Source organism: Rhinolophus hipposideros, assembly GCF_964194185.1.
Source record: "Rhinolophus hipposideros genome assembly, chromosome: 7".
Lineage (NCBI taxonomy): Eukaryota > Metazoa > Chordata > Mammalia > Chiroptera > Rhinolophidae > Rhinolophus > Rhinolophus hipposideros.
The window spans coordinates 510,506-537,042 of record NC_138053.1 but is presented as its reverse complement, the minus strand read 5'-3'; the positions used below and the strand labels follow the sequence as shown (position 1 = coordinate 537,042).

General features: G+C 42.6%; 3 protein-coding genes across 10 annotated transcripts in view; 1 reads left to right on the top strand and 2 right to left on the bottom strand.

Moving 5' to 3' along the window:
• The window catches only part of NIPSNAP2 (nipsnap homolog 2), a 39,866-nt gene extending 36,417 nt beyond the window's left edge, over positions 1-3,449 (bottom strand). Inside the window, exon 1 of one of the 3 annotated variants that reach the window (XM_081053027.1) lies at positions 3,263-3,449. In XM_081053027.1, coding sequence (XP_080909153.1) covers positions 3,263-3,354 — 92 coding nt within the window. In that variant the 5' untranslated portion in view covers positions 3,355-3,449. The remainder of the gene's footprint in view (positions 1-3,262) is intronic. The other 2 variants (XM_081053029.1, XM_081053028.1) reach the window with 2 other exon arrangements.
• SEPTIN14 (septin 14) overlaps positions 1-26,537 on the top strand; it is a gene marked incomplete at both ends in the record, with an annotated part of 390,465 nt that overhangs the window by 106,450 nt on the left and 257,478 nt on the right. The gene's annotated exons all lie outside the window — the stretch shown is intronic.
• The window catches only part of LOC308499501 (small ribosomal subunit protein uS17m), a 119,812-nt gene continuing 98,130 nt past the window's right edge, over positions 4,856-26,537 (bottom strand). Inside the window, exons 1-3 of one of the 6 annotated variants that reach the window (XM_081053011.1) lie at positions 8,976-9,111; positions 8,385-8,526; positions 4,856-6,841 (exon numbers count right to left, since the gene is read on the bottom strand). In XM_081053011.1, coding sequence (XP_080909137.1) covers positions 6,572-6,841; positions 8,385-8,507 — 393 coding nt within the window. In that variant the 5' untranslated portion in view covers positions 8,508-8,526; positions 8,976-9,111 and the 3' untranslated portion in view covers positions 4,856-6,571. Of the gene's footprint in view, positions 6,842-8,384; positions 8,527-8,975; positions 9,112-11,264; positions 11,369-19,285; positions 20,926-21,016; positions 21,108-26,537 lie in introns of those variants that run through there. The other 5 variants (XM_081053012.1, XM_081053014.1, XM_081053013.1 and 2 more) reach the window with 5 other exon arrangements.

Genomic DNA, 26,537 nt, shown 5'->3' with positions numbered 1-26,537 from the left:
AGACAGACAGACAGACAAAGCAGGTGGTAATACTAGTCACAGGAAACATGTCTGGGGCGTGGAGTCATGACACTGCATGGCACATTTCTGGAAAAGCAGAGTTCAATAAGGCAGAGCAGGGTATGGGAGGATGGCGAGAGGTGACTGAGGGCAAGGGGCAGGGTGGTTAGGCTCTTGCGTTCCGGGCCTATCAGCGGGGCTTCACCCTGTACACGGAGCAATGCTAGCAAGTTTTTCAAAACAATTCTAGGTGTAAAAAGCAGCCCGGCAGTGCCATGGCAGAGGGACTGCAGCAATAAGGCAGGGAGCATGCTGCCCAGAGCTGAGCTAGGGGGGTGGCCACAGAAGGCATGCTGGAGGGAGCTGGGCGGGAACGGAAGGGGATGGGCTTAGGGAAGACCTTTAGGTTTCTGGCTTGAGTCACTAAATAAATGAAAGATGTTCCATCATTGGGGAGAGAGAACCCAGGAGGAGCAAGCAGGCTTTGGAGGAAGATGAATTAAATTCTGGGTACATAAACATCTCAAGCAGCTGTGGGACACTTAATGTCCACTAAGTAGCTGGAACTCTGGGCCTGGCACTGGGCAGAGCTAAGTAATTAGTGCTGGCAAGTAAGTCTCCCAGCAAGACTTCTTCCTTTCCTTCTGAAATCGCTCTTGCAAGGTTACCCACAATACCCGTTGGCAAATCCAGTTTTCTTCTGTCATCTTAACCTTAAAGCAGCAGCTGGCACAGTTGACCAATCCTCCTTGAAATATTTCTCCCTGGGCAATGTCACACAACAATGACCTCACTAGCAGCTCTTTCTTCTTCCTATATCCAGCTTGTAAATGACACATCCCAAGGTCTGTTTCTCTAGCCACACTCTCCTCAAGCAATCTCACCCATTCCTATGGTTTTAAAAAATTTTATTATGAAAAATCCCAATCAAATACAAAACAGTATATTAAAACTCATGTATCTATTACCAACATTTTGCACTCCTATGTGCTGACAACTCCCAAATGTTCCTTGTCCTTTGAGGAGTCATAGGTTAAATAGATCAACTGCCTCCTTGGCCTTTCCATGTCATGTGAATAGCTCATAGCCATCTCAAACTTTACCCAGTTCAAAACTGCTCCCCCCACACCACACCTGTTCCTCCTCCTCTGAATTACTAGTAAGCAGACAGTGGTGAGGACCTTGTGTGCCTTATTCACTGTTTCCAACAGCACCCAGCATATGGCGGGCACTCATAATACCTATGGAACAGACGACTCTCAGTAAATGACACGACCATCCACCCAGTCTGCCTAGCTGGCCATTACCCTTGATTCTGTCCCCTTGCCCAAGTCAGACTTATCTTTTAAAAACGTAGATCAGATCATGTCATACTAGAATTTATACTTTTAAATGTTTTCCATGGCTCCCAGAATAAAATCCAAGCTCTCTAGGATGGCTTGCAAGGCTTGTAATTATCGGCACCCCCTCCTTGCCACCTGTCCTCTAGCCAGTCTTCCCTTCACCTCTGCGCTCCAGCCTCCTAGACTTTTCTGAAGTTTCCTAGCTTGTCTGATTCCTTCCCACTCTGGGATTTCATTCACTCTGTCCCTTCAGATCTCAGCTTTACATCACCTTCTTGGAGACACCTTCCACGATGTCATGTTGTGGGTTCCTGGATTTTATCTCACAGTACCTACTTCAATCTGTGAGTCTATCTGGGTTTTTACCTCTGCCATGACATCCTGGGGATAGTGTAGTGACCATAGCTATCACGCTCAGTTCCAGAGCTTCCAAGACATTGTATTCAGTAGTTGATAAAATCAGGTAACTAACTGGGTCTAGATTGAGTCCTAAGGAACACCTACAGTTAAGGCAGACTAGAGCCCAGGAAGAAGTAGTCAAAAGGTACAGGGGACCTAAGAGAGTAATCAAAGAGCAACAGGTTGGACAGAGATAAGAATTCCAAGGTCAGGAGCATTTGGCCCCAGCAGAAGTCAGGGTACTGGGCAGACCCAGGTCTCATTCTCCAGTTTTCTAGTTTTGTGACCTCGGGCACTTTAGGTAATCATGCTGGGTGAACACCTTCAGTCTCAGCTCAAAGAAGAAACTAGGAATTTCATGGGCTCATATCACCTGTGTGAAAAAAATAAGTCACACAGCAGATGCTCAAAAACAGTAAAAAGAAAAGAAGGTTGATTTGTTAATCAACTTGAAAACATAAACATCAAATTTGGAAATACAAGTTGAGCATCAGTCCTACGAAGGTGGGCCTGAAGCCTGACAAACTTGAGCTCAAACGCCCTTTTTAGCTATGTGTCTCTCACCCTTTGAGGTTCCACCTCATCTCTACCAGGCAGAATCCCATTACTTACCTGAGATTACTAGTCGGATTTAATTAAATAAGCCATATTATATAAAGCTCCCTGGCCCATAGTAAAAGTTTAACAAACAGGTAGTTTTTTTCACTTTTTCATTTTTAAGTGTCAACTGAACTTTCTAGAGGCTCGTTATTTAATTAAAAACGAACTAAAAATAACATTTAAATTACCCAATCTAAAGAAAACAAGGAAGCAAATCTACGTGTAAGTTAGTAAGGGCTTTGGGTTTTTTTTTTTTTTAATGTTGAAAATGGAACACGGATATTCAAAGTGATGGATTCAGAAAACCGAACGTTTCATCCATTGAGGGTAGAAAACAAGTTAAAACATGAACCCAACGCCTACTTAGTGCTGATACCGTAAATACTTGTTGATCCACCACCTCCCTTTAAATGCACGCCGAAAGCTGTTCCTAGTACTGATGTCCTCCGTGACCCCGCCACCCCTTCAATGAGGGCTCACCCGGGACGGTGCGTTATCCGCCCTCCCAAGCCCTAAGAGGTAGTGGTACCCGTGCGGCCACTGCGTGCGCCGGCACCGGGGCTTTGCGCCGGCCAGCGGCTTTCTCAGGACGCCCGGCCGCAGGCGGCAGGCCCAGCGCAGGGCCTGCGGTCTCAACACGCGCCGCCGCCCGGCCCCGGCTGCGGGTCAAGGTCCCGCAGGCCCGGCCAGCACGGCCGGCGGACGTGGCGCGGCGCTGGCCGCCGCGCGCGCCGTGACCTTGAGCCCGCCGGAAAGGCGCTCCGACCCCGCCGCGGCTCCCGTGCGCCTCGGGCCTGCCGACCGCGGCCTCGGAGCGGGCGCCCTGCCCCACGGGAACGGGACCGGGGCGGGGACCCAAGCCGGGACCCCGCACCCTCCGCCCCGCGGCGGCCCCTCCCCGAAAGGGCGGCGCTGCTCACCGGAGCCCGGGCAGGAGGCTGCAGGGGGCGGCCCGCCGCAGGACGCAGCCGGCCGAGGCCGCTCCGCCGGCGCGAAGGACTCGCGCCGCCATCTTGCTCCGGCGCCTCGGTTCCCACCGCCCGGGCCGCCGCTGACGCCGCCGCCGCCTCCGCGACCCCTCCCCCGGCGGCCGCGCGGGCCAAGGCTGGGGCCGGGCGGGGCCGGGCGGGGCGGGGCGGGGCGGGGCGCGCGGCCGCTGCGCTGGGCCCGCCGCCAGGGGGAGCAGGGCGCCGCGGCGGCGGCTGAGTGCGCAGTGCGGCCCGGCGGGGGCCGGGCGGCCGCGGGAAGAGCTGCAGGCCGGTAAAGGGTTTCCAGACGATGACCTCCGGCGAAAGGAGGGTGTGCCCCGAACAGGGTGCACACAGGGAACACGGACAAGGCTTGAACGTACATGGAAAAATCCACAAGAAAAGAGTAACAATGTTGCTAGGGGAATCCAGGGCCTCGGGGGCAAAGCTGGGAGGCGGGCTTCTCCCGGAATACCTTTTGAATTTTGTAAACATAGTGCCTTTTCAACATAAGTAAACACATACATACAACTTTAATGAAAACATTTTGGATGAAAACAGTCTCCAGTTCCCGCACAGGCTCGGGACTCCAGTGGGTAGGCAGGCACAAGCCCCATTTCTGATCTTAAGCCGTCCCAGTCTAGTGGGGTAGAATGTGAAATGATTGGATCAACTGTTGACTTGGAGAGATTCAGAAGACGGGAAGGGAGCACAGACCCGAGAGCACGTGGCTATGCAGGATTGACATCTAGGCGGGGATCAGGGTGGTACTGTTTGGGGGAAAATGTATCCTGCCGTAAGAGCCACAAATGTAACCATGAAAACTGCAATCAAGAGAAGGTGGACAGAAAGGGAGCTAGACAGAGAAGGGAGAGAAGCCGGCAGGAGTTGAGGCTCAGCCCCTAAAGGGAGGAAGCATTTCAAAGCCAGTATCTTCAGAGGGCAAGAGGAAAATGCCCTCAGGACTGGGTATTTTCTGAGGAGGTTTCTGCTACCCAGGCAGGCGTGGGGGCTTGTGAACTGAGGGCTTCTCTGGAACTGGCCATCTTAAGAGGCGAAAGAAGCATGAGGGTTTAAGGGGTGCAGTTTTCTGACCGGGGCAATGTTTGAACACCTTAATATGGCAAGGACCCACCAGCGAGGACAGAAATAGGTCCTGTAGATGGAGGAGTGGCAACAAGGATTTGCCCCAGGCCAGGGAAATGCATGTCTCTTGAAGGCCAATGGAAAGGAGGCCAAAGGACACAGGGGCAGGAGGCTAGAGGCAGTGTGGCTTGAGACTTCCCTGATCTCAACTGGCTTATGTTTAGTGAGGCTGCAGAGGCTGGATGGACCCCAAAAGTAGGCTGAAGTGAGCTCCCTCCCCCCAAGGGGGAAAGGACATGTCCCAGTCCTGCACAGGGGGAGGCTGGACTCTTCAAGCCAGTGATGTCAATATGCCCTTGTGACTTTCTCACACCTCTCCCCAATTTCTCAGCTGTATTTCAGGAGACAAATGCTTTCGAATCTATTTTCCCGAAATGTAAACTTTGTAGACATTTCTTTGCTGACCTTGGTTTTGTTTTATTTAGTATTAGGCCACTCGTTCTGCATTTTTTTTCTCACTATCATTTTGCTCTGGGGTTCCATTAACCTTTTACTGAAGGAGGTACTCTTTTTTTCACAGGTGTGTGGCTTAGGTTACTCAACAGCATAGAATGAACGTGGGACATCTTCCTGAAGCATAATTTTTACACCAAGATTTTCAAAAAATGTAAGATAAAAATGATACATTAGAGTATATGCAAACATTTAAAATATTTGAGCTTTTAGAGATAGCTGGGACAGGTGTCCCGTCCCTTCCAGGATAACTGATACCACATAGTACACCTGCTAGAGACCTAGACAGTCTTAAATACTTCCCTTTCACTCACCCTCTCTGGTACCAAGCCCTGAGAGGTCTACTTTGGAACATCATCTATCCAACCACCTTTCATCTTCCCTGCCCAACTCAGTTTACTTCTTAGGACTAGTCTTTGACTAGGTGACTGTCTCCCTACCTCTAATCTTTCCCCTTCCAATCCATTTTCTACACTGATGATATTACTTGTATTGAAATCTAATTATAAATGTTAAATAACCCACCACCACTTACAGTGTAACTTCTATTTCTCTACCTGATTCCCACCCTTGTTCATAATGTCCCAGCAACCCTCACTGGCTTCCAGAACCCCTTGGTTATGCTTTCTCTCATCCTTTGAGGACTTTATACTTCCTTCACTCTGCCTGGTGTGCCCTTTCCACATCCCTCATCTATTGGCCTGGAGACTCTTTCTTTAAGATTCAGTTCTAGCACCATCTTATCTCTTTGGGGAAGTTACCCTCATTTCTTCCCATTCAGGTGCTTCTTTGTTTGCCATGAAGCCCGTGTATATCTCCCCCACAGGATTATCAGCCGTAAGAGGGTTGGCAGTGCCTATGGTCATTGTGGAAACCCTATGCTTATATTAATATCCATATTAGTTGAGGCTGAAGTATGCTCCAAATCTCTTTCTAGGAGCCAGAAATCTGAAATATATAGCTCAATGTTTACGCAGGTCAAAATTTAAGTTATCACAGTTTGTTAATAAACAGCAACAAAACTTTAAAACTCTCCAATTCAAATGCACACGTGAGAAGTTCTATGACTTCATCAATGTATCAGATTTTAAGAACTCATTCCTATTTAATGCAGCCTAAGATACAGGATTAAAAAAATAACAAAGAATTTTTAAGTTTTATTTTCTACATGTCAACATTCTTATTAATACACACTTTAATCTGATATATATTGTCTGACCCCAAGCATGTTGATTATTTCCATTTGGAACTGGTTAAATCAGAGAAAAAGTTTAATTTTGAATACCATCAAAAATATTCACTTAATGTGATTTATCTGTTTATGATATCAAAAGGGTTTCTTCTCTCAAAATAAAGATTCTAAGATAAATTCAAGATTCCTTTGAATGAAAATAAAACACATCTAAAACAGTGAGCTTAAAAAATAATGCAGCAGATTGCTAGGCATACTTAGTGTAACAGTAAAGTATGTTCCCTGAAAAGGAAATCTGAAACATAAACCGTCATGGAAAATTATAACAAACCCTTTATTCATTTACTTTTTGCTATTTCATAAATACCAGAAGAGAAATTGGTCAGTTTGTGATGAAACTTAGAAAAGTATCTTTTTCCATAAAGCAAACTTATAAATCTTTCCTTTTGGCTCCTTTTTCTAATCCTCCTTCATTGTTCTGAAGAGATACTGAGTTCTCCCAGATTTTTGGTTAGGTGGGTGGTTTCCAAATTAACTGGACTCTCCAGGTAGGTAGTTCCTGCACAGGGTTTTCCCGTCACGGGATCTATGATTTGTCCAACTTTGAAAATGATCTCAGCCAGCTCATGTTTCACATGCTTCGTTCGTGGAACAGGTAATGCTTTAAGAAGTACAACATCCCCAACCGTGCACTTTTGAAGAGCATCATGAGCAAAGTAGGTTTTTCGTTTATTAAAATACTGTTGAGAGAAGGAGGTACAAATCAGTAGTTCCCATTTGTGATCTGGCAATGCAGTACAGACTACGAAAAAGTAATGCACAGAAAACAAGCTGGGACTTGGGAAAAAACAGATAACATGCTTAAGGAGTCTTCTAATACATCAATTAGCTGCTTAATTTCTGGAAAACAGCAATGACTTTTCCAGAGCTGATCCCGTTCCTGAGCTCTTCAGTCTATCACCTTCAGGACCCTTACTCTTATCAATTATCATCCTTCCCTACACTATTTAAATTCTTCCTTCCCAGTGGAGCATTATCCCCAGCCTGTAAACATGCCACTCTCACCACTAGCTGTGTGATTTAGGACAAGTCATGTAATAACTCCAAGCACAGTTTTTCTCCACCATAACATGAAGCTCTAATACCTGTGCCTCTAAAGTTATCAAGATAATTAAACATTATAATGTGCATAAGCACTTAGCTCTGTGCCAGGCTCAGTTTGCAAATAAGCCACAAATAATAAATAGAATCATCTTTTCCTCAAAACAACCCTGCCACAGCAGGTACTCCCATTTACAGACAAGAAAAACAGGCTCAGGGAAGTTATATATAATGTGCATAGCTAGAAAACAACAGTCAGTACTCTAAGGTCTTCTCATTCAAAGACCAGATAATGCCATCATGTGTCAGCTTGTTCCTGTGTTTTTAAAGTTCCTGTGTCAGCTTGTTCCGAATAACAACCAGCATTTCTACCAACCTGTGTGCCCACCCTTGAATGCAGAAATATCCTTGGCACCTCCCCTCCCTCCCTTACACATCTAACAAATCAAGGACTCTGTTCCTTCTTTCTGAAATTTACTTTCCCCACTACATCCCCATTGCTCCAAGGACTGTTCAAGTCCTTATCGTTTTCATCCTCGACTTTTGCAATAGTCTCCTTACCTATTTCCTCACCTTCAATCCTCATCCCTACCCATCTCCAAATCTTTCCTTTGCTTGTAGGATAAAATCCAAAATAAAACATAAAAGACCCTTTTCAGTGCAGCTCTGATTGTTCTTGCACTCGTTCAACAGTGCCTACTTAGTGCCAGATTCTGGGCTCACCCTTGCCAAAACACCTGCTGTTCCTGTAGACTGTCATAAACTTTCAAGGATAAAAGAACTTCTGTAAACTACTCATCATGGCTGGAATGACTTCCCCCAATCTGGTCCTCTGGATAAAATCCTTTTTGAGATTCTACTTAAATGTCTCCTAATTGAGGATGCTCTCCTTCAGAAACCTGGGAAGGAAGAATGAGATGTCCCGCTCTCTGCTCCCACAATACATTCACTGCACATAGAAAGACTACAGCACTTATCAGACGGAATTGAAATGAACTCTGCGTGTCCCTAGCATGTGAGTACAAACCATACTCAGTTCACTTTGTGACACTCACAGACCAGACAGACCAGGGAGCAGCAGATGCTCAATGCATTTTTACTGATAGGAAGTGTTTTTCTGCTTGGAATGCAGAACATGTGGGTGATTTATCAACGCCAACTGAAAACAGAGATGTTTCTCACCTTTAATAAGTAAGGATCCAGAACGAGCCTGGTGACTTTCACTTTAGCAGTTTTTTGCATTGCTGTCCCAATCACCTTCCCCACGATCCATTTGGCATGGACAGATGAACGAGCTACTGACATTTCAGGTGGCTTTAGTCACCTGAAAAACAAATTTCAAAGTTTACTATTCTGGTGGTTATTTACTAGTCAAGTGAATTTTGTCACTAGAACTGCCAAAGTTCAGAAACGGCTTTTGCTGGCCTTCTGGAATCATCACTTCAGAGATGCTTACACGTTTCCTTATCTCCTTCACCACCCAAACTCCCAACCTTACACTGTTTGCAAAGCTGTAATTTTAACCCCATCTAAGCCTCAGCCTCCCAATCTGCAAATAGGAATCACAGGGCCTATTAACAGGGGTGCTTCGAGCATTTAACTTGTAAGGCGGTCAAAGGGGAGAATAAAAACTCTGGCCTTTACTGGTGTCCCTTATTTCTTTTTATCCCGCTGGGCTGCCTCTCCCTCCCACGGCTAACAACTCGGCTACTGGCGGAGCTCAAGGCCTAGGGCAAGCGGCAGAGATGTCCTCCCCACTGAGCGAGACCTTGCCTTAGGGCTGCTTTCGAGGTCAGGGAGTAATGCTGAGTGCAACCCACTCGGCCTGGAGAAGGCTGGGGGGGACTGATCCCTCCACCCTGCACAACGCCGAGGTCAGGCGACTCCACGCTCCCCGAGGACCGTAACAGGTTGGCGCCTCAGACCCCGACTCCACGCCCTGCTGCGGCGACGCGCGGCCCGCACTCACCCCCAGCTCCACGTCCCGGCGCACGACTCGCGGATGCCGGGCGCAGCGCTGTGGCGTCACGCGCACGCAGGCCGCCCCGCCCCGCCCCGCCCCTTTCATTGGCCGCCGGTCCGTTCAGCTCTGGGAGGGGTTAAAGGCAGGACTCCGCCCACTCCCCTTTAAAAGGGTTCGCGTACCGTGGGTTTCCCCGGGACCTTAAACTCTCTGTTCCCCACGCCCACGGAGATAAGAAGGTGGGGAATCCTGGCCTTTCCTTTTCCTATTCCATTTGGTTTCCTCTTCTTCCGTTGAGCTCCCAGGCATTGGACAGGCCTTCCAAATCAAGGAATTCATTAATTCAAACACTGAAACATCCTACCCTGTTAAATGCTGAGACTTAAATACTTAAGCATTTCTACCACCACAGCTGCTTTTAAGATAAACTTCTGTAGATTTTTATGATTTTATGTGTTATTTCTCAATATCTGTGGGATGGAGAGAAGTCTGGTGTGGAATATATATGCCAATTACGAACGAATTAGATGGACCATAAACTGGCTCAGAGAGAGGGAAATTTGGGAACGTATTAGGCTCTTGTTTGGGAATTGATAAGAGGAACAGAAAACAATAGGCTATTGGCATAGACAAATTGAGGGCCAAATTATGGGTGTGGTCAATTGTTTTTTGTCATTGAAACATTTTAGCAATTGGTGAAGAAAGGCTGGGAAAACAAGAATTATTCCGTACTTTAGTCTGTCCAACACTCATTTTTTTCTTAGCATACATTTATGGAAAACTTTGTGCTAGGCACTGGGGACAAAAAAAAAAAAGATGAATCAAAGGAGACCCCATCCTCAAAAAGCCCACAGTCTAGTAGGGACAGGTGAGAAACAATTATAAAACAAGCACAGGTAATGAGAGCATTGAGAAAGGAGAGCCTTACTTTGCAGAGAGGAGACTTGATCAATTGGGAATTTGATCCAGGAGCCAGAGCTTGAGAGGAGAGGGACATGGGATGTAGGGAGGGCATCTGAGGCTTAAAGAAGAGCAAGTGCAGGGCTGCTGGCGTGTGAGAGAACATGGTAGGATAAGCAGCAGTCCAGGACTACCAGAATATAGGGTGAGGGGAAGAGTGGCAGGGATTGAAGCTGGACAAAGATAGGCATCTACTCCAGGACATATTTCTTCTTAAAGACCTCATTTTTTCTTCTAAATGATGGGAGCCTTTGGAAAATATGAGTGGTTTTGCTAGCTTTCAAGATCATTCTGGTAGGAGTGTGGAAGAGAATAAAGTTTGGAAAGATTTGTGATTGGATGTTCTGTTAGGGAATGGTGAAGACCTGAACTGGAACAATTGGGAAAGAAAGAGAAAGTGAGTTGGACAAGTGACTGGGAAATTGGCTGTGTGAGGAAAAGGGACAGAGAGGAGGTAAGCGTGTGTGTGTGTGTGTGTGTGTGTGTGTGTGTGTGTGTGTGGCTTAAATAACACATTTATTTTCTCATGGTTCTGGAGGCTAGAAATCTAAGATCAAGGTACCATCAGAGTCACTTTCTGGTGAGAGCTCTCTTCCTGGTTTGCGGATGGCCACCTTCTCACTGTGTCCTCTCATGGACTTTCCTCTGTGTAGGTGTGCACAAGGAGAGAAAGAGCGCATTCTGTTGTCTCCTCTTCTTTTACCCCCTTGTTTTATAAGGACACCAATCTCGTTGGATTAGAGCCCATCCTAATGACCTCATTTAATCCTAATTTCTGTCCAAAGGTCCTATCTCCAAGTGCTACCACATCAAGTGTTAGGACTTCAACATATATATGAATTTGGGGAGGGAGCACACTATTCCACAATTCAGTCCATAACAATAAAATCAAAGAAGTAAAAGCCTTGTAATCTTAAATTTGAATTGGAAATATAGTGTGAACTCATGATTTATTTTTCCAAAAAAAAAAAAAGTCTTTCCTAGAAAGTCTAGAAGCAACAATAACCTAGTCGCAATCAGTATACCAAGCCACCCAGATTGTGGTATCTATATGCCATTTCTCTCTAAAAGGCACCAAGGATCCTTGAGAAATCCTTACCTCATGTCTAGAGCAGAAGTGTGTGAGTTAAACTTGGGACATCTCCTTGTCTCAGAAATCAAGGCAGCTATCAAAGATAAACGCAATCAGGTCAAAAGCCAACTTGAAGGAGTTCACACTGAATTAAGATGAGATTGTGTGAGCCTAAAAAGAACAATAACTGCAGTGGATTGAAAAACATGTAAAATCCTATGTGTTCATATTGGTACTTAAAAATAAAGCCTCATTGGTCACTTTTGGAGATTCCTAAGGGACCACGTCAATAGTCTAATAAATAAAAGGAAAGATCAATATATCCTGAAATATAATACCAAGTACATGTGAGAATGACCAAATAATCAATGCATAAGGAATGACAGAATTGGAAAATTCTTTTTTTGCAACCACTAATGAAATAATGAATAATGTTAACAATAATACCAATAATATCAACAATACCAACAAAACTGTTGGGTGAAAGATTCATGGGGAACTTTATAATAAAGAGAGCAGACTAATAGTACTTGAACCCCCAATTAATATTAGAATTTGTAGAAGTAAGTCAAACTAAACATTACACATCTTTCGGTGTAAAAGAAAAGGAAGTACACAGCACCACATATAAAATATTAATGCATAAAAAGTAATCAGAAGTGAATCAATTTCCTAGATCTAACCCTTATTTTACAAGAAATACAAAAGATATGGAAACAAGTTAGCATGATGTCATAGAGTGTTCATTGCTCTAATTCAAGCTCTGACATTCTCATGCCGACACACAAAAACATGCAACAACAATAATGAACAGCAAGACACTGCCACACGCGAACAAGACACTGTCGACACGAACACAGCTGTGAGACATTAATATACCAAGGTTATGAAACCTTCCCGAGCTGTTTGCTCAGGGCTGCCAATGTAAGTGCACGGTGGCAAGTTCACAAACCTACTTTTCAGAGCTTGTACATTCTTTCCAAGCTCACATGAAGTATTTTCCAGCATAGATCACATGGTATGCCTCAAATTTACGATTGAAATCATTTCAAGCATTATCTCTGAATACAATGGTATGAAAATAGAAATGAATTACAAGAAAAAAGCTGAAAAACATTGATAAAAATGAACAGAAACTTTAAGAAAACATAATCTGTTGGGAGGGTTTATGGGAGGAGTTAGGATTTATAAAAGTGTTTTGCCCTCTATGTAATCATGTGAACTCTACATGCAAGAAACCTACAGGAAGAACTCTATGTTTACAATAAAGTCTATGGTTCTAACATTCCTTTCCATTAACTTTCTTTTCCTTTCTATAAACACCCTCCATCTTGGCACACAAGCCAGAGTGTGCATGAGGCTTGCCATGTCTGCATGTGCTGGGTTGCAACTCTTCTTTTTCCTGAATAAATCCTTTTTGGGATGAAACACCTAGCCAATGTTATTTTGCTGTTGACATTTTGGGAATTCATCTGGGATTACAGAGAACAACATTTGACAGCTTCAGGGTAGGTGAGCAAACAGGTTCTGGTGCCCCACATCGTCACTTTGGATCTCTGTTTGCTCTCTGATTTGGAAGCTCAGGGTAAGTCTTCTGGAATCGAGCTTCTGCTTTTTACATTTTGAAGCTCTTTGAGCTTTATCCAGGAATTGTTTAGAAGGTTGAGTGTGCGTGTGTGTGTTAAAAAGGCCTTACTTGTTTGTCTGTTGTCTGTGAATACTCAGTTTGGCATGTTGGCCTGATTTCTTCAGAAACAGGTTGTCCTTTGAGACACAACTTGTTTTGGCCTAAAGATCTCTTTGGGGACAGATGTTATTTCTACTGAAATTAGTCAGTTTGGCCCAGTATTAGACTATGCTGTCTCACTGAGAGGAGTGTTACTCAGTTCAACTGGAGTCTCCAAGGGTTGGTTACTTCCCTAGAACTGGCTTTTAGCCTTTGTCCTGGTCCTCTGTGATCAGACTATTTAGAGTGGGGCTGGCAGGTGTCTGACATGCATGTTGCTCAAGCTGTTGTAAATTACTCTGGACCCTTTGCTCTAGAGAAAAGTTTTTAAAAAATGGGACCCCAGCTATCTAAATATTTTAGGACCTCCTCTGCCAGGGACACTGGTCGAGTACATGATTAAAAGCCACAGACAAATTTCATGAGCATATTTAACTAAATGGATGGCTCTTACTAAAAATAATCCAGCATATCAGTGGCCACCTTAGGCAACATTTGAGATTCCCAGATTTAATTTTCTTAAAGACAAATTGGACAATAATAGCACTAAAACTGGTAAAACTGAAACGCCTATTTTTGAATGGTATGTTGAGGCTTCCAAGCAAGACCAAGAATCTGAAGTTGCCTATTAACAAAATAAAGTCTTAAAATTAATAGCGGCTACTGAAAATTTTAAAAGACAAAATGACATCTGAAGCCACATAATCCTTCTCTGCAGCTCTGTCTTGCCCTTCCCCCTCTGCTCCATTGTCTCAGGATCCATCTTCGGGTCCACCCTATTTTTCTATGGATACTTTGCCTCAGGCTTCTTCTCCAGCTTGTGCAAGCACTTTTTCCCCCGACTCCTTTGCTTCAAGCTCCATCTTCGAGGTCATCTTGCCTTCCACTACCACCTTCCTTACCTTCAGTTCGGCCTCTGATGCAATTTTTCTTTTGAATCCTCTCCTATTTTTTCTTCCTCTGAACTTATCAGTATTTTCCCATTTAAAATTAAACACTCTGAGGACCCTAACAGACCCCAAGTTCTGTATGCCCCCCAAGTTCCGTATGTCCCCAGAACTAAAGCTGAGTTATGAACCATTGTAAAGGAATTCCCTAAGGTAACTGAGGACTCTCACAAGTTTGCGGAGGAATTTGATATTACTATTCAGGCCCATCAGCCTGGTTGTCCTGATCCGTATCAGCTAATCAATATGTTAGTTGGTGAAGGACAGGTTTGACACTGGATAAAAATTGCTGGATGGGAACATCCCAGAAGAGACTTAGAAGAGCAAACTTCTAATTTTGGGGAAGAGGCTACAGAACTTGCTCAAAAACTGCACCAAGAAATTCCTAAGGCGTTCCCAAAGCCTGTTAATTGGGGCAAAGTTTAAACTTGCTCACAAAAGTCTGATAAATCTGTTCATGACCATTACAATAAACTCCAGGTCATTTTTAAGGAAAATTCTGGTCTTTCTTCAGATGTTGACTCCACTCTAACTTTTAATTGTTTGTTAATGAGCTGAACAGTATTCTTTTCCTCCTAATTAAAAGAACCAGGATGAAATGGGATTTGGTGAATTTGTCTAATCGGCTTGCGTATATTCTAGATGAGCCCCCTGGAAGTAATAGCGTCAAGATTTTTAATTTTCAGCCTTGGCAAATGAGAGGTCCTATGCAAAACTGAAAGACTCCAAACTTTTGCCATTATTGCAAAGAGCCAGGACACTGGAAAAGGGATTGCCATAAATTTAAGTATTTCAAATGCTCTCAGCCCTCTCACCAGCCTTTTCAAGGTCCTTCTAATCCCCAGTGATGGGGCTCTGAGGAACTACAGGGGCTTTTTTCCAGTCCTTCCTCTTAATCAGCTTAAAGAAACTTCTCTTCAAGTTGGTAAGGAAACTTTCTATCGTTATCGACACTGGTGCTACACTCTCAGTGCTCAACCCCACTGTCATAAAACAGCCCCTGCCTTGGAGTAATAAAAGAGTTCAAAAAATGGGGATTTCAAGTAAACCTCAATACGTTCATATCTCTGGACTTATTCTATTTTTCTTAGGCTTTTTAGGAGATACACACATTTTTCTCCTTAGTTTTTTTGCCTCTACCCCTTAATTAGACTGAGACTTCCTGGAGAAGTATAATGCTGGAATATCCTTTTCCTGAAAGGGAGAAATAATGTTAGAGTTTGATAATAGCTGTCAGAATGGCCAAGTAGGTGAGTTAAATGGCCTTTCAACATCTTTTATTTGTCCTGTTTTTAACAGTACAGTAGCTGAATCTGAGAGCACTGATAAATTATCCCTATTGAATCAACTGCCATCTTCTTTACAGGCAAAATCTTCAACTGATGTTCGCAGAATTTATATGTACCTCCTATTAAGATTCAAATTTAATAAAAAAGATTCAAATTGATCCTTCAAAACCTCTTCCCAGAATTAATCAATATCTTATAAGAGACCCTTCAATGTATAAAGCCCATAATAGATTATATGAAGTCTGACAATTAGGTTTGCCAACTTGCCACTGTGCACTTACTTTGGCAGCACAGTATTAGGCAGTTCGGTCAGGTTTCACAACCTTGGAATATCAGTGTCTCACAGCTGTGTTCGTGTTGATGTGTGGTGGTGTCATGCTGAGTGACATTCATTATCATTGTCAAGTGTTTTTGGGCGCCATTGCGAGAATGTCAGAGCTTGAATTAGAGCAACAAACAAACATTAATTTCTTGTTAAACTTGGCAAGAATGGAAGTGAAATCAGGGTCATGTTAGTTCAAGTTTATGGGGATAATACCATGAAGAAAACAGCAGTGTACAAATGGATTAAATGTTTTTCTGAGGGGAGAGAATGTGTCACTGATGAAGAGAGGTCAGGGCATCCAGTAAGGAGCAGAACTGATGAAAACATTGCAAATATTCGTCAAATTGTGCGTCAAAATAGTCTGCTGACTGTGAGAAGCATAGCAGACCAAGTGAACATTGATAGAAAAACAGTTAGGAAAATCTTAACTGAAAATCTTGGCATGAGAAAGTTGTGTGCAAAAATGTTCCTGAAGGAGCTCACCGATGAACAAAAGCAAAGGAGAGTTGAAGTGTGCCAAGATCTTTTGGAGAGGCAAGATGATGTTTTGAGCCATGTTATCATTCATTGGTGATGAAACATGAGTGTACCAATACAACCCTGAAACAAAGCATCAAAGTGCACAATAGAAGTCAGCTAATTCTCTATGGTAAAAAAGACACTGTCAGTCCAAATCAAAAGTCAAAACGATGTTTCTAAACTTTTTTGATATCAGAGAGATTATTCATTATGAATTTGTACCAACTGACAGTTAACTAAGTTTACTATTTGGAAGTGCTGAAAGGCTGCGTGAAAAAGTTTGACAAAAATGACCTGAACTTTTTGCTAACAATTCATAGCTCTTACATCACGACAATGCACCAGCTCACATGGCACTGTCTATGAGGGAGTTTTTATCCAGTAAACAAATAACTATAACTTTTTCCTTTACCCAAAGATAAAAGGAAATATTGAAAGGAAGACATTTTGATGACATTCAGGACATCAAGTGTAATATGATGACAGCTCTGATGACCATTACAGAAAATGAGTTCCAAAATTGCTTTGAAAGGTGGACCAGGCAATGGCATTGATGAATAGCTTCCCAAGGGGGAGTACTTCAAAGGTGACCACAGTGATATTCAACAATGAATTATGTAGCACTTTTTCTGGATGAGTTCATGAACTTAATTGTCAGGCCTCGTATAACTTAGCACCTTATTGTCCTTTCACTAGTCCCTGTAACACTCCTATTTTACCTCTGACAAAACCAAAGGGATGAGTGTGGAGTTTTTTCCAGGACCTCTGAGCAATAAACCACATTGTTATCCCTTAACTCCCTGTTGTTCCTATCCCTCGTACGCTGCTAGCAACTATCCCAACTGGAGGTAGACTTTTTATGGTAATTGATTTATGCAGTGCATTCTTTACTACACTAGTTGATGAAACTATCCAATACCTTTTCCCTTCACTTGGGAAGGAAAACAATTTACTTGGACAGTAATGCTACAGGGTTTTACAGAAAGCCCTTCGTATTTCTTACAAATTCTGAAGATTGACTCGGATGATATAATTTTCCCTAAACGTCCCACCTTATTGCAACATGTGGATGATTTACTTCTTTGTTTTTCTTCTCAGGTTTCCTCACAAGAAGATAGCATCTATTTGTTAGAATTTTGGCCTTAAAGAGACAAAAGGTCTCTAAAAAATATTACAATTTGTCCAAAAACAGGTTCACTATTTGGGATATCCGATATTAGAACAAGAACTACACCTATATCCAGACAGGCTTCACGGTGTCGAAGTTTCCCAAGGCTCAAAACAGAGCATCAATTGTGAGGTTTTCTTGGGCTACATGGCTATTAACAAAATTGGATCCCAAATGTCTTTCTTATGCCAAAACCTCTATGTGTCTTACTAAAGAACGACAGTCTTGACCCAATTTTATGGGAAGAACAGGATGACATAGGCTTCAAATCCTTAAAGGAGAGTTTAATAAACCCACCTGTTCTTGGGCATCCTATCAGACTCCTCTTTTCATTTTTGTGCATGAAAAGGAAGGGAATGCCTCTGGGATACTCACTCAAAAACATGGGGATCAGCAACTAGACCCTGTGGCTCAGGTATACTCCCCTTACTTTAGAGCCATTGCTGCTACTGCCCTCTTGGTTAAGACCACAGGGTAAATTGTTATGGGATCCCCTCTACCCATCTTTGTACCTCACACAGTAGAAACTCTCCTGAATTCTCATCACACCAAGCATCTTTCACTTAGTTGCCTTATTTCCTATGAAATCCTCTTGTTAACTACTTCCCATGTAACTCTTTCACATTGTAATAACCTTACGCCACCTACTTGTCTCCCGTCTGGGACTGATGAAGCACCTCATGACTGCTTGACACTGATGGATCACCTCATGACTCCTCGTGACAATTTGCAAAAGACTCTTCTGGGTAAAGCTGACATACCATGGTTTACAGATGGTCCAAACTTAAAAAATGAAAATGGTAAGTACTGTGCTGGTTATGCTGTTGTAATCCCTTTTGAAGTTGTCAAGGCAGCATCTTTGCCTTTGTCTACTTCAGCACAGCAGGCTGAATTATATGCCCCTACTTGAGCTTGCATTTTAGCAAGGGGTAAAACTGTCAACATTTATACTGACAGTATTAATGCCTTTGAAGTAGTTCATGAATTTGGAATAGTATAGAAACAAAATAGTTTCCTTGCCTCCAATGGAAATATGTTCAAGAATTATTGGATGTTATACTTTTACCTGATGTGTTAGCTATTATTAAAATTGTAGGACATTCTAAACTTGCCTTTATGAAAGCTAAAGGAAATCATCTTGCTGTAATTTCTGCTAAGAATGCTGCTCTTAAAGGAATCATGGCAGTCAAACTTCTGTCATGGTCCAAAGAGATATTTCCCCAGTTTATAACTTAGAAAAACTGGCAAGAGAAGTTCAACAATTGGCTTTAAAAAAGGAAAACAAGATTGGAAATCCAACAATTCCTGGTTTGATAAGAGTAGAAAAGCTCTGGTTCAGACCAAATAACAACCCAGTCCTGGAAAAATACTCCAAAATTTCCACTCTTGACTACTGTATATGCATTAAACCATGGTCCATTGACAAAATTATAGCATTCACGAATCAGTATTGGTGGGGAGATATTAAGAAGTCTGTAAACAATGCTTACCTTAGGTGTCCCACCTGTTCAAAGTACAACCCAGGGAAACCTGTTCATACTGTCCCTGGACATTTTAAGTTGCCTAACAGACATGTGAGATTTGGCAAATAGATTTTGTATAGCTTCCCCTATCTCATAGATATAAATATGTTTTATTCATATTATATATATATATATATGGTCCCTGGACTGAAGTTTTCCCTTGTAGACAAGCTACTGCTTCTACAGTGGTTAAAATCCTGTTAGAGAATATTGTTCCTATTTGGAGAACTCCTCTAGAACTCTCCAGTGATTGAGGAACCCATTTCACTGGTCAGGTGCTTTTCACTGGTCAGGTGCAAAAGCAAGTCTTTGCTCTTGGGCCAGTTCTACAACATTTTTACTGTGCTCACCATCCTCAATCTTCAGGTTTAGTTGAACATAGTAATGGCATTTTTAAGATTCAACTGGCAAAATCTGTAGAAACTCTTCAAATATCTTGACCAAAACATTGCTGTTAGCCCTTTTAAAACACAGGTCTACCCCTTTTGGAACTCATAAGCTTTCACCTCTTGAAATAATTACAGAATGCCCCATGCATTTGGCTCCTGCTTCTTCTGATTCACAGTTGGAAAAAAATAACAACAATACTTCAATAATGTAAAAGTTTAATTTCCTGGGTGATGAACACACAATGTGATTTGTAGATGATGTAATACAGAATTGTACACCTGAAATCTATGTAACTTTACTAACAACTGTCACCCCAATAAACTTTAATAAAAAAAAGAAAAGAATCATACTTTGGTACAACAATTTTTCACAGTTCACCCCAGGAAAATGAAAAACTCAAAATCCATACTCTACAAACCGGAGATTTTGTTTACTGGAAAAGACACCTCAAAGAAGATTCCTTAAAGCCTTACTGGAAAGGCTATTACCAGGAATAGTTGACTAATCCCTATGCTGCTAAACTCCAGGGAGTAGACTCTTGGTTACATGTGTCACATCTAAAGAAGGCACTAAACCCTGACTGGAACTGCACACAGTCTGATGATTTGAAACTAAAGCTGTCAAAAATTAAAGCAGGTGATTTCTGAAGGAAATGAATTGCCAAAATGACTGAATCAGGCCCGTACAACTCTTTTCTTACTATCAATTCTATTTAATTTTTATCTTTTCCTGTAAAGAAATGTGCCTTTCTTTACACTTCATAAGCTATTGTGAAAAGAAGGAACTTTTCTGGTTATGGAATCGGTTATCAAGAACTTTGACTTATCAAAAATAATAATGGTCTTTTTTACATTTTTGAACAGGTTTGAACTCCTAGTTTAAATTCATCATATAAACTAGGTTGTTATGTTCTTCTAATTCTGTTTATGAATTCTGCTTGCTATTAAGCTCTGCACCTGACGCCTGTTAACACTGGACACAAGCTGTTCCCAACGCATGCACTTTCCTTCTGATGTGAGAGACAACACCCAGAAGAGGTCATTCCTGACACTGAGGGGGAAAAAAGGTTGAAGATGGAAGACCTGACTGTTGATCAGCGATGCTTTCAGAGAAAATATCTCATTCAAAAGGAAGAGTGATAAAGATGAACTGGAGCTTTAAAAAAACATAACTAGAGATGACGTCATGGGAATGGCGGCAGCGGGTCGCTCTTTTTGAATCCTCCCCGAGATTTTCTGGCAATCGGGACATATAGCACATAGAGGAGTCCTTTGCTCATCACGCAGAACAGCAGGGAGACTCGTGGAGGAACTACCTGAAGGTGCCGCTGATTGCGAGCAGAGGAGGACGCAGGACAGCCAAGTGGAAGCGCGCCACACCCCCACAGCGGAGCCGAGGCCACGGCGCCCAGGACATAGCGCAGACTCGTGGAAGGTTTGCTTTGGGGTGCGCTAGTTGGGCAAGCGGGGGAGGAGAGAGGGGCGTGAAGTGGAAGCGCACTCCCCCCCCCCACGGCGGAGCCCAGGCCGGACAGCCACCGCTGCGCTGCGCGGCTCCCAGGACTGAGCGGAGACTCGTGGAAGGTTTGCTTTGGGGTGCGCTAGTTGGGCAAGCGGGGGAGAAGCGAGGAGGGCAAGAGGAAACGTGCCGCGCTCTCCACACCCCCCATGGTAGAGCCTCGGCCCTGCAGCGGGCCCACAGCAGCAGCGGCAGGCAACACCCGAGGCTCTAGAGTCCCATGGGAGCCCAGGGTCCAGCGGAGAGCACACGGTCCAGGAGGTGGGTTCTTTCCCTGCGTCCCACAGCTGATCGCTCCCGCCGGGGCGGGCAGCTTATGGGCCCTACGGCAGACAAAGAACTCAGATGCCACATCTGGGCCCCTCACCCCACTTTTCGAATCCTCCCTCCGCCCTTCCACAGACTTAAACTTACCCCTGAACTGAGGAGTGGTGTCAGATTACAGAGGGGCGTCTGCGCTCAGGCGCTGGGAAGATTGGCAGCCAGCTCTGACCTTTGGAAGAGGCTGGGAGGAGGGGATTTTCACTGGACAAGGAGAGAGGAGACTCCCACACCCCCAGCCACCACCTTGTCGGGCCTGCAGGAGGAGTGTGACGTGGCTGTCCTGGGAGAGAGAAGACCCCTCCATCCCCAGCCCCCACCCTTTCTGGCTGGCCTGGGGCGGGGCAAGGGCAACCGCGGAAGCACTCCCTGAGTTCGGCAGTAAGCAGCAGACGCAGCTCCCGGCTTTCAGCAGCTTAGAGATCTCCCGCCCGCCCCCTCCCACACACCCACGGAAGGAGGGCCCTAAGACTCAGGAGTACTGGGCACAGGGCTGGTGGAGCTACTCTCAGCATGCATTTGTGCAGGAAAGGACAGAAACTGAACGGTCTCTCTGAAAACTGTCATCCAGACCCCTCAGCCCCTCGCATTTAAATCTACAGTCCCAAATTCACTCTGGGCACCAGGTGACCAGCGGTGCCTGTGCAATAGGCAGGGAACTCTTTGGCACAGCAGAGGACAACCTGGAGATTACTTAGTGGGCTTAAGCCAAGACTGGTGCTGCTTCCTGTTTTGCTTTGCTTGGTGTTTCGTTTTTCTTTTTTTTTCTTTTTGCTTGTTGTGATTTGCTTTGTTCTGTCTTTATTTCTTTGATATCTTCGCCTATGTTGAGTGGGGATTGTCGGTTGTATTTTACATGTGAATGTACTTGATTTGTTTTCTTTGTTGTTGTTGTTGTTGTACTTGGTAACTTGATTTGTGCTGAAACTGCCCTAACAGGGCCCAGCTTAAGAGGCACAAGATTCAACACATCCAGAAGCCAACTCTAGACCAAACCAGAGTACTACCGGGTTTGACCTACAAGTCACACATCCAGAGGGAATTCTCTGAAGGAACAAGAGCCCATAGAGGCCAAACCTCATTTAACTGGCGAACCCTCACCCAGCAGAACACCCTGCGATGGGCAGAGCCAAGTCTCACAACTAGACAGCCTAGGAGTTAAACCCACCTACTCACAAGCAAAACGCAATTAAAGTTTTTCTTGAACAGGACAATATACTAAACACACGAGCCACCTTTGGAGCACATGCAGAGGAAAACGAAGTAGTCCAAGTCAAATATAAAGGACACATACTACATAAGATAACCCAGCAAGAACTAAGAGATCTAGGGGATCTTCCTAATACATCAAAGCAAACACAGAGAGTGAGTCAGAGTGGGGAGACAAAGAAACATGTCCCAAATAAAAGAACAGAAGAAACCTCCACAACTGGAACCAGATGAAGCAGAGGTAACCAACATGTCAGAGACAGAGTTCAGAACACTGGTGATAAGAATGTCAAAGGAGCTTAGAGAAGACATAAAGAAGGATATAGAAATCATATATATATATAGATATCATATATATATAGAAATCATAAAGAACAACCAGTTAGAACTAAAATAGGATGTAGAAATCTTAACAAACAACCAGCTAGAACTAAAGAACACAATTACTGAAATTAAGAACTCACTTGAAGGAATGACCAGCAGGTTAGATGAAGCAAAGGATCGAATCAGTGACTTAGAAGACAAGTTAGCAGAGATCACCCAAACTGAACAACAGAAAGAAAAAAGAATAAAAAACAATGGAGATGGGTTAAGAGACCTCTGGGATAACATCAAGCGCAACAACATGCACATCATAGAAATACCAGAAGGCGAAGAGAGGAAGCAAGGGATGAGAACATATTTGAGGTAATAATGTCTGAAAACTTCCCTATCCTGATCAAGGAAACCAACATACAAGCCCAGGAAGTGCAGAGAGTTCCAACCAGGATAAACCCAAACAGGCCCACACCAAGACACATTATAGTTAAAATGGCAAAGCTTAAAGACAAAGAGAGAATCTTAAAAGCAGCAAGAGAAAGGCAGAAGGTTACATACAAGGGAACTCCCATAAGACTATCAAATGACTTTTCTACAGAAACATTGAAGGCCAGGAGCGAGTGGCAGGAGATACTCAAAGTGATGGAACACAAAGGCCTACAACCTAGATTGCTTTATCCAGAAAGGCTATCATTTAAAGTTGATGAAGAGATAAAGAGCTTCCCAGAAGAGAACAAACTGAAACAATTTATTACAACCAAGCCAGCATTGCAAGAAATACTAAAAGGACTTTTGTAAATAGAAGAAAGATGAAAACAATTCACTACAAATTTAAAAATGTCAATAACTATGTACCTATCAATAATCACTTTAAATGTAAACGGATTAAATGCTCCAATCAAGAGACATAGGGTGGCTGAGTGGATAAGGAAGCAAGACCCTTGTATATGCTGTATACAAGAGACTCATTTCAGATCGAAAGACACACACAGGCTGAAAGTGAAGGGTTGGAGTAACATATTTCATGCAAATGGAAGCAAAAAAAAAAGCTGGAGTTGCAATACTTATATCTGACAAAATAGACTTTAAAATGAAGAACATATTAAAAGACAAAGATGGGCACTATATAATAATAAAGGAATCAATCCAACAAGAGGACATAACTTTAGTAAACATCTATGCACCTAACATAGGAGCACCTAAATATATAAAACAGGTACTGTTGGACATAAAGACAGAGATCAACAGCAACACTATCATAGTAGGGGACTTCAACACACCTCTGACAACAAGGGACAGGTCCTCCAGTCAGAAAATCAATATGGAAACAACAGCCTTAAATGATACTTTGGACCATTTGGATTTAATCGATATTTTCAGAGCATTTCACCCCAATGCTGCAGAATACACGTTCTTCTCAAGTGCACATGGAACATTTTCCAAGATAGATCATATGTTAGGACACAAAACAAGCCTTGATAAATTTAAGAAAATTGAAATCATACCAACTGTCTTCTCTGACCACAGTGCTATGAAATTATAAATGAACTGCAGGAAAAAAAAAACCAGGAAGACACACCAATTCATGGAGGCTGAATAACATGTTACTAAATAATGAATGGGTCAAGCAGCAGATCAAAGAAGAAATCAAAAGATATCTCAAGACAAATGAGAATGAGAACACGACGACCCAAAATCTATGGGATGCTGCGAAAGCATTCCTAAGAGGGAAGTTCATAGCACTGCAGGCCTATCTAAAGAACCAAGAAACATCATTAATTGACAGTTTATCTTCACACTTAAGGGATCTGGAAAAAGAACAGCAATATAAGCCCAAAGGGAGCACAAGGAAGGAGATAATAAAGATCAGAGAGGAAATAAATGAAATAGAAACCAGAAAAACAATACAAAAGATCAATGAATCCAAGAGTTGGTTCTTAGAGAAGATAAACAAAATTGACAAACCTTTAGCCAGACTCATTAAAAAGAGGAAAGAGAGGACCCAAATTAACAAAATCAGAAATGAAAGAGGAGAAGTGACAACAGACACCACAGAAATACAAAAAATTTTAAGAAATTACTATGAGCAACTATATGCCAACAAATTTGACAATCTGGAAGAAATGGACAATTTTCTAGAGGCGCACAACCTTCCAAGGCTAACTCAAGAAGAAACAGAAAGCCTGAACAGTCTGATTGCCACCAGGGAAATTGAATCAGTAATCAATAATCTCCCAACAAACAAAAGCCCTGGACCAGATGGCTTTACAAGTGAATTTTTCAAAACGTTCAAAAAGAATTATCACCTATTCTCCTCAAGCTCTTCCAAAAAATCCAGAAGGAAGGAAGACTGCCAAACACTTTTTACGAAGCCACTATCACCCTGATCCCAAAAGCAGACAAAGACACCACAAAAAAAGAAAACTACAGGCCGATATCTGTAATGAACATAGATGCAAAAATTCTCAACAAAATATTAGCAAACAGAATTCAGCAATACATTAAAAAGATCATACACCATGATCAAGTGGGATTCATCCCTGGTATGCAGGGGTGGTTCAACATCCGCAAATCAATTAATGTGATACACCACATTAACAAAATGAAAAATAAAAATCACATGATCATGTCAATAGATGCAGAAAAAGCATTTGATAAAATACAGCAACATTTTATGATAAAAACCCTTAAGAAAGTGGGAATAGAGGGATCATATCTTAACATAATAAAGGCCATATATGACAAACCCACAGCTAACATCATACTCAATGGGGAAAATCTAAAACCATTCCCCCTAAGATCAGGAACAAGACAAGGTTGCCCACTTTCTCCACTACTATTCAACATAGTGCTGTAAGTTCTAGCCACAGCAATCAGACAAGAGAAAGACATAAAAGGCATCCAAATTGGTAAAGAGGAAGTAAAATTATCATTATATGCAGATGATATGATACTATATATAGAGAACCCTAAAGACTCCACCAAGAAACTATTAGAACTGATAGATCAATTTAGTAAAGTAGCAGGATATAAAATTAACATTCGGAAATCAATTGCATTTGTATATACCAATGATAAAATATCAGAAGGAGAAATTAAAAAAACAATTCCATTTACAATTGCTCCAAAGTCTATAAAATATCTGGGAATAAATCTAACCAAAGATGTAAAAGATCTGTACTCAGAAAATTATACGACACTGAAGAAAGAAATGAAAGAAGACATAAATAGATGGAAACACATTCCATGTTCATGGATAGGAAGAATTAATATAGTTAAAATGTCCATACTGCCTAAGGCAATATACATATTCAACGCAATTCCTATCAAACTACCAACGACGTTTTTCACAGAAATAGAACATATAATCCTAAAATTTATATGGGACCATCAAAGACCCCAGATAGCCTCAGCAATCTTAAGAAATAAGAACAAAGTGGGAGGTATAATGATACCTGACTTCAAACTATACTACAAGGCTACAGTAATCAAAACAGCATGGTACTGGCATAAAAATAGACACATAGATCAATGGAACAGAACAGAGCGTCCAGGAGTAAATCCATGCCTATATGCCCATTTAATCTACGACAATGGAAACAAGAATGTATGATGGAGTAAAGACAGTCTGTTCAATAAGTGGTGTTGGGAAACCTGGACAGACACATACAAGAAAATGAAGCTGGACCACCTGCTTACGCCATATACAAAAATAAATTCAAAATGGCTTAAAGGCTTCAATGTAAGATCTGAAACCATAAAGTATCTAGAAGAAAATATAGGAAGAATCTTCATGGACATTACCCGGAATAAGATTTTCACTGATATATCCCCTCGCGCGAGGGAAGTAAGAGAAAAAATAAACATGTGGGATTACATCAAACTAAAAAGTTTTTTTTTAATTAATTAAATTGATTGGGGTGACAATTGTTAGTAAATTTACATAGATTTCAGGTGTACAATTCTGTATTATATCATCTATAAATCCCATTGTGTGTTCACCACCCAGAGTCAGTTCTCCTTCGAGCACCATATATTTGATCCCCCTTACCCTCATCACCCACCCCCCACCCCCTTACCCTCTGGT